At 36.5% G+C, this 8640-nt stretch overlaps 2 protein-coding genes across 2 annotated transcripts; both read left to right on the top strand.

Annotated features, from left to right (window-relative positions):
• The first annotated feature begins 362 nt into the window (after nt 1–362).
• On the top strand, nt 363–1723 carry LOC116200331 (B3 domain-containing protein Os03g0212300-like). Its single transcript, XM_031531190.1, has 4 exons — nt 363–455; nt 585–846; nt 982–1208; nt 1457–1723. Exons 1-4 carry the CDS (start codon nt 363–365, stop codon nt 1721–1723), a joined length of 849 nt encoding a protein of 282 aa, XP_031387050.1.
• Nucleotides 1724–5558: 3835 nt separating this feature from the next.
• LOC116201627 (B3 domain-containing protein At3g18960-like) lies at nt 5559–8197 on the top strand. The gene is made up of 6 exons (XM_031532918.1): nt 5559–5757; nt 5913–6321; nt 6442–6560; nt 6704–6994; nt 7085–7203; nt 7765–8197. The coding sequence occupies exons 1-4, from the start codon at nt 5656–5658 to the stop codon at nt 6818–6820; spliced, it is 747 nt and encodes a 248-aa protein (XP_031388778.1). The 5' UTR covers nt 5559–5655; the 3' UTR covers nt 6821–6994; nt 7085–7203; nt 7765–8197.
• The last annotated feature ends 443 nt before the right edge of the window (nt 8198–8640 follow it).

Genomic DNA, 8640 nt, shown 5'->3' with positions numbered 1-8640 from the left:
AAGTCAAGATTTGCATGGAAAAATTCTTCCTTCTGCTCAACCTAATCCATGGACCGAGGCAATTGGGGATATATATTGACCGCTAATCCATTGCGTATCGATCCACGACAATATTTACAATTTGTATATTGCCTAAGATAAGATCTACTGTCCAGTTCAACAACACTCTTTTGTTAGTGGTGTCATTTCCATGGCATGCAGTCCCTTTTTTCTTCTGGTTTTCTTCTTCTTTTGACCCCATAATAGATACAATTACATATATATGGGAGCTCCTTATTTCATGTTAACGTTTGCCTATATGTCCGTTGGCTATTCTCTCTGTCGGTCTCTGACTCTCTCCCGATAATTGCGATCACAGGGAAATGGCAAGGCGGCCAAGCAAGCCGAAGAAGGAGAAGATCATCGCCCAGCCTTACTTCTTCAAGATCTTGATCGGTGACTTCACCACCAAACTCGTACGTTCATCGCCTCTCTCTTTCATGCACCCATCATCTTTACATTATTCAACATGCAACGAAGCATCGGATCATTATGATAAAAATCAAAATCCATTTTGCCTAATTAATTCCAATATGTTTTGACAGAGGGTGCCGCCGGCATTTGTGAAGAACTTCAAAGAAATCCTCCCCACCAAAGTTCGCCTGGAATATGACTACGTGGGACGTCCACTATTATGGAATGTGAAGATGAAGAAGAATAAGAGTGAATGTTACGTCACGGGTGGATGGCAGAAGATCGTGAGAGACTTGGATTTGAGGGTGGGAGACTTCTTGGTTTTCAGGCTTGTGAATGAGGAAACCCTCGAAGTCGTCGTGTTCGACCGGACTTGCTGCGAGAAAAAGATCAGTTAGTAACATCACTATTAATTGAATTTCTCTGTTTATATAATGTATTAAATATGCTATACGTTATATGAATTTTAGGGTTCATTCCCTGTTTGGAAGTCATCTACTTAATCGGTCTACTAATGATTTATTTCAGATATCGAAACAAAGCAAGACAGAGAATTAGGAGATAATCGCAAAGGGAAGGTCGAGGAGGAAGAAGAAGAAGAAGAAGAAAGTAGTGAAAGTCATGGTGGGGATTCCGATGAGGAAGAAGAAGGGAGAGGGGACGATGGTTGTGCTCCAGCTAGTCCTTTGTCGTCGTCAAATAAACATTATATCGTTCATGAGAAGCGGCTCGTTAAGCATGAGATGCTTTACTACGTAATTCCCTGGATTAATCGTTCTTCGGTGATTGGTTGAATAATTTCCTTCATTGTTTAAGCATTACTATGTGATCCTTTCTCGTTACTTCTATTCCTATCAGTTGGTTTATGTGTTTTCAATCGTACCGCATTGTATATCGCGTTATGTTTTAGGTCGTGCAATGGAAATTAGCTTGCTTTATGTTTTGGGGTGATCGGTTAATGTAGGGAGATTTTTCTGTAAGAAGGTTTTTGGATGTTTTACAGATTCTACCACCAAAAGTTGCTAATGAGGCGGAGCAATGGACCAAGAAGAGCGCTCTGATCAAAGGCACCGATGGCAGGAAATGGCGTGTAGTGATAAAAGTGAGAACCAAGGGTTATTGTAGACTCGACTTTTCAACAGGGTGGAGAAAATTCATCAGGGACAATAACGTCTGCCCCGGAGATACTGTTCGTCTTGTGTTTAAGGGAGGAAGGGATAATCTAGTCGAGGCTCAAGTGCCTAGTAGGGTTTCTAGATCAGCAAATTAGGCAGACACCGAGTGTGTTAAGGCGGTTGATTTATCTCGAGTTAAAGGATTGTCTTGGACCGTTTTGTTTGCGGATAATATAATGATGGAAAGTGTTAGTCTGCTTCCTTGGGTATATTATCTTGTGACTCACTCATGCTGTGTCTTTTTGCATTGTTGGGAAGTTACGGCCCTGTTTGGATTCAGGAACAAAAATTTATAACTTTAACTCAACACACTATACAACAAAAATACACATTTCCCAAGTCAAAAATTTTAACTTTAACTTTAACTCAACACACTACACAACAAAAATACACGTTTCCCAAGTCAAATTTATAATTACATCTCATTTGTCCTTTTCCATAATCAAAATCAAAATCAAAATTAAAGTTATTTTAACTCTGAATCCAAACGCACCATACGTCTTTTTCCTTGGGTATATAAGAACTCCCAGCATGTTCGTCTTAATAGGAACAATGCAAGTTGGCTGCATCTTCGACTTTATAATCCGTTATGTCCCGGTGCACAAGACTGAAGAATGCGATTTATCGGTCAGCTTGATCTAGTAGAAATTTTTTTTGATGCATCTTATGTTATCACTATTTTTTTTTTGGCTTGAATTGACAACATGGTTGTTTTTATTTTCTTGTGTGGTATGGAGTAGATCACAAGAAATGCGGGAAAATGGTCTGGGTTTGTAATGAATTCTCTCGAGTGATTGGGTCCGGTCTTTGGTTCTTTGCCTGATTTTCGTTGAATTGATGTATGTTTTGTGTACATAGCTAATGAAATGATACATACAAAACTAATCAGAAAAATTAAAAATTAAAAATTAAAAATGGTTACCAGTGCTTATAATGAAATCGAATGAATTACTGATATTGATGATCAGGGTTAGCTTTGTGAGCTGCTTATAGTCACGTAAAACTTGGATAATAATTATCAAAAGGAGGGTAACGTAGTAGTATGCGTCTTTGATAATTTCTGATAATTAAGAAATTTCATACTCGATACCTAATGAAATTATCTATAGATCTTTCTTATAATAAAAAAAAAAGATAATAGTTACCAAAATCTGAGGACATGCGAAATTTGCCTAGCCTAAAAAATTTAGGATGTGTTTGGTTTTTAAAATTTTTTTAACTCTACTCAACTCAACTCCACTAATTTTCAATTTAATAACACAATCATTACTTTTTCATTTTTTTTAATCATTTAATTTAATTTTTAATATTAAATTCTCTCATCTATTCATTATCTTTTTCACAATTTATTAACACAATCATTACTTAATCATTACTTTCTCTCAACTATTCATTACTTTTTCACATTTTTTCTCATAATTCAACAATATAATCATTACACACTAATTAAAATCAAAACCCAATTCAACTCAATTCAAAAACCAAACACATTCTTAAATGATAAAATCACATGCAAAACGTACAGTAACAAATCTGCAGCAAAAAGAAACGAGGATCTATGACACAGGGATAATCTACATGGGGATTTTCTGAGATCATGCATTGACAAGTTCTGCAAAATTCTTTGACTCGTTAAATTGAAGTTCCAGTAGTGGGGGATAAGACAATACAACTCTGCACATAAACTTGAAAAGATTGATTTGAATTTTCCCCAAATTAAAGTGAAAAAAATCAAGAGAGAGAGAGAGATTTTTGATCATATGGTTAAAATCGATATTATTTCTGATAAATATATGTAATTGTTTTCCACTGAAGAGATTTTGTAATTTTTTTATAAAAAAATATTTGACCAATGTATCTTGTAAATGGATTCAACTGAATGATGGAGCTTTTGGTTCGAGTATTATCACAAGAACAATATATTAAAAATATATGAAATTATTTTTTTTAAAATTATAGGATGAAATAAGATTGTTATGTTGATAAATATATTAAATTGAATTACTCAAAATATAGATTACAATCCAATGCATAATTTACTTTTAATGTGGGTACTGCGATTATAATATGTGATTGCAATCAGAGTGTGCTTCGTGTGTCTCATATATAACGTTTTTATCAATTATAATTATAAAGTTTTAATTCGAGATAATAATTACAATGCTTCACTTTATACCCTAATACAATACAAATATCCGACGAACTGGGCCACCGAGGAGCTGAGCTGCCTGCGGTGAGTCTCTGTCTCTTGACTCTTGATCTGTGATTATGTTGTAAGCTTGCCTGAGCTGAGCTAATAATTTTCTTGCTTGTTCCTGGATCATTCAACAATGCAACAACAGCCATTGGATACTGCCTTGCATTTAGGAAAGTTTGGAGATGGGATTTGGAGATGGTATCGGACTCTGTAAGTTTTTATTTTTATTATGGTCGGAACATATGGTGATGGATGATCAGATCCGAAAGGAATACCAACTGAACCTCGATTTTCTTTCATGTTCTTCCACGTCTTCTGTTTGAGGGTTCATTTCTAAATGGAAGTGCAGCAGATCAAGGTTTCTCTTTTGTCAACTATCTTCTTCGATTCTCTGAGATCCGCCCCTAATAGGAGAGATGTTTGCCAACTCCATTCATAGGGAAGAGTGAGCTGTATTTGCAGGATTACACACACACTTATATATATATATTTTGTATTTGCAGGATGACACATTAGAGAAAATTGAGGAGAATGAAATATTAAGTGGAGATTTGGTTTGGGCAGAACCCGAGTTAAACAAATAAGAAGTTCTTGTACTTGTATATTTGAAGAAAAGTAGGTGTGTTACTGAACCCATAGATTTAATCTGTCTTTTTGTATATGTGAAAATTCTTGTAATTGTAATTGATAATTGGCTATGAATAATTGCTTTTGCAGATGCTTGTTTTTTTTTGGCCTAATGATAATTATCGATAAAATTGTCAAATATGTTTACATTGTCGTTAAAAAGTTCAGGAAAAATGTAATTAAAAATAAGTTTTTCTTAGGGGTTCAATCTGGCATTTTTGGTCCGGTTGGGGAATCGAATCGAACTGAATGGAGTAATAACCAGTTAATCGAATCAAAATAACCGCTTTGAAAATGGTTCGATTTGAAAAAAATGGTTCGGTTCGGTTTTTGAACCAAACCGCACCATGAACACCCTTATTTATAGGTACGAAGAGTTATTCTAACATTACTCACCGAAAAAAAGAAGAAAATCCTAACATTCATAATAAATAATAAAATGCCCTTCAGGCTTCAGGAGCTGTTATTTTGACATAAAGTTTCAATTTTCATGGGAACTCCGAATTTTCTGACGTATATTATAGTGTTTGTATATAAGGTGAATTCCTATAATTACTTCCGGGGTTAAAATTGGACAATCGTGTTAGAAAAGACTTTTGCATTACCAATCAATATGTGTGCCTCATGGAATTCTAAATTCATACTAACGTAAAGACAAGCCAAACGTCTTAAAGCATGATTCAAATCATGAGTTGATATATACTATTATCAATATATGTAGATTGGACATCTGCAAGATGCACCACCACACAGCGCCATGGACCAATTGAACTTTACTGCATTTTTCCTTTTTTTAATGAGTTCATAAAGTTGCAGTAAAGTAGATATATAGAGCTATAGTTATACCAACGGCCGTTCATAAAGCATGCAGGTGCAATAATTACCACTGGGTTAATCGAAGAGCCATATCTTCTAAGCTGAAAAAGTGTTATATGCATGGCATTATAGAAATCATTATTAGCAAAATCCAGCAGTAATAATTAATGGATAATTTTCCTCCTTTATTATTTGATGGATTGATTCGCTTGAGATGACGGTGGAGTGGCCCTTGGCATTCCTGTCCAGTTCCCTCTGTCCCTTCCTCTTCTTATACAAATAGAAAGTAAACACAGCGCAAGTTCTTATTGCTAATTAACTATATGCAAGTTTTCTCTTCTGACAAGTCTTCTGGGTAATTAAGTTTTGGCAGATCATCCTGATCAGATGGAAGATAATATTGTGCATCGCATCAGCAGCTTCTTCCACCCCACAGCTCCCCATTTCTTCAAGATAATCCTCCAGCAGACTATTCGAACCGGAAAACTTGTAAGTGTTTCCTGAACATGTATACATATGCATTGTATTGGCGATAACTTGTTCAGCATGTCTCCCTCTTCATTTACAGTACCAGAGTGAATTTTGTCCAATGGTCATCGCATGTTACACGGCATGCTTAGCCTATTATATACATTTATACACAGGTGGTTCCGAAGAAATTTGTTAGGAAGTACGGGAAAGACCTGTCCCTGTCGAACGCTGTGATCCTTAAGGTCCCGAATGGGGATGCCTGGGAAGTAGAGCTAAGGAAAGGAGCTAGCGACGTCTGGCTGCAAAAGGGGTGGCTGGATTTCGCAAACTTCTACTCCATAAAACACGGGTACTTTCTCGTTTTCAAGTACGAGCCTGGGAGCTCTAACGGGTTCGATGTGGTGGTGTTCGACAAGAGTGCAACGGAGATCGAGTACCCAATGAAATCTAAGGTGACTTTATCATCGATCAAGGTGGAGAGCATCAACGAAGACGATGATATTTCTGCAGAAAAGTGGAACCCACAGCCTTCCTCAGGGACAAAGAGGAGTTGGACTAATACATGTCCTTGGGAATATATAGGTGCTACAATATAATTAAGATGATGTGTAAAAATATTATATATATATGTGTGTGTGTGTGTGCGTGTCTTTTTTTTTAGCTGCACTAATATTTCATGCTGATGTTATTATATGCACACAGGTGCACTCGAACGCGAAGAAAAACTTAAAGCACTTAAAAGAGCAAAATCTTTCGAATCCTCAAGTCCGTATTTGCCGGTGGTGATGCAGCCTTCTTACGTTCACCCATCCTATAAATTGGTCAGTACGCCTAAATAAGAAATTTATTAAGATTCTCCCAAAAGATTTATTAAGTTGCTCATGACAATATATTTTTTCCTTTAATTTTTGTCAGAAAAAATAATTTATGATAACATTTTTCTTTCTTTTTCTGATCTTTGCAGAGTTTGCCGGGAAGAATGCTACAAAGCTATCTGGGTCAACATAAGAGTGGTAAAATGGAACTTCTTGTTTCTGGAGACAAAAATGGTCCGTGTCATATTATATTTCAGCATATGTAAGCCAAGTTAGGTGCAAAATAGGTAGTGGTTGGAAGGCATTTGTGGTCGACAACAACATTGTTTTGGGTGATGTTTGTGTCTTTGAATTAAAGAGAGGTCTCAAGAATGTCTCACTGAAGGTTTCTATCTTCAGAGCGCCTCGAGTTGCAGATTCCCGCATCTTACGATCACAAGGTGAATAAGAAAGGAAAATAATTTCCTGTGTAGATCAGTTAACTTGGTAGATCTATAATTTCCCAATGATTAAAACTACTTCCTTTGCAGCCAAGAAAAAGCAGAAGATTGCTCAAAGTTCTGAATTTCAACTGGTTGCATTTATTTCCGAGCGACGTCCTTCATTCCAAATGGTCATGACCGAGGGCATTCTCTCGCATAGGTTTCTGGTATGTCTTTCACAATCTACAGGGTATTGTTTTGCATTTTATGCTAAGTATTTTTCATGGGAGGTTCTTGAATCTATTCATATTCGTTAACGTATACATTAAGAAATGTCTGACCAACGTTTTGGACAATTGGACATATAGAGAGAGAGAACAAAAGGGGGGAGATATAACCTATTTAAAAATCTTAAAGATGCCAGCTGGTTCATTATTTTCTTGTTCATATTTTCCTAATTTTACCCATTTTGTTTTTATTAAATCTGTATGCATCGATGACGGACTTTTTGACAGAAATTTTACAGAATGGCAGTTGATTTAATTTCTTTATGTAATCTTGTTAAGAGGACACCGACTAGGTTCGCATAGGTGTCTGGTACGTCTTTCTCGAGCTACAGGGTATCGTTTTGTATTTTATATTTGGTATTTTTCAGTAGTATTTTAGACCATGGGAGGTTCTTTGTTCAATTCATAGTCGTTTACGTATACATAAAGAAATGACGGTCCTTTTGACAGAAATTTCACATAATAGCAATTGATTTAATTTCTTTATGTAAACTTGTTTAGAGGATACCGACCAGGTTCGCAAAGGAGCAAATAAACTTGAAACTCCAGAAACAGATGGCGACTCTTCAGATTGAGGACCGATCCTGGCCGGTTAAGCTGATTATCAGCGGCCATCCTTGTCCACAGGTTATGTTCAGTGGTGGGTTAGGGGCTTTTTTGAAGGATAACTCTCTGAAAGCGGGAGATTTATGCACTTTTGAGCTCATTCAGAAGGCAGAAATTGTGTTCAGAACTTCCATCAGAGCCAAAAATGTGAAGAAGGATTAGGCAAGTGAGAAAGGAGAAGTGTGATTCTGTTGACATATATGGAACGATAACTCGGATGATATATATATATATATGGTGATAGCATGTCCGTATTTTGTACCAGAGCTAGATTTTTGTTGAGAACTTTTAAGGTTAATTGAACTTACGGAATTCAAGATGAATCGACCTGGACAGAAATTTTGATTTCCAGGATAACCACAATCTGGTATTTCTGTACGTGGCCTGTATCAACCATATTTGCCAATTTGAGTCCGGTGTCGACTCTCCCATGGCTCTGTTATCACACATGATGCGAAGCATTGTTGTTCATGAATCCAATTAGCTTAGTTATCAATCTCGACAAGAGTTATCCAGACCACCAATGCCCGAGCTGGCTGCACCATCAGTATTAAAAATTGCGCTTGAAATAATTACAGCTATGGTTGCTTGTGAATATGGTACTTCAAATATAAACAAGCAGCAGTGATTGATAGGAGATCTTCCCATCTGAAGGTGGTCCAATTAAAGAAGTGAGGTAGGGATGGGTGGAAAATCTTCATTCATTACAGCCAAAGTCTCATAGTTAAGGCTTCCTTGCTCATATAGGACAAGCAAAAGATTCGCACTGCA

This window comes from Punica granatum, chromosome 3 (genome assembly GCF_007655135.1).
Source record: "Punica granatum isolate Tunisia-2019 chromosome 3, ASM765513v2, whole genome shotgun sequence".
Taxonomy (NCBI): domain Eukaryota; kingdom Viridiplantae; phylum Streptophyta; class Magnoliopsida; order Myrtales; family Lythraceae; genus Punica; species Punica granatum.
Note: the sequence above shows the minus strand (reverse complement) of the source record. Positions and strands in the feature narration are given on the sequence as shown.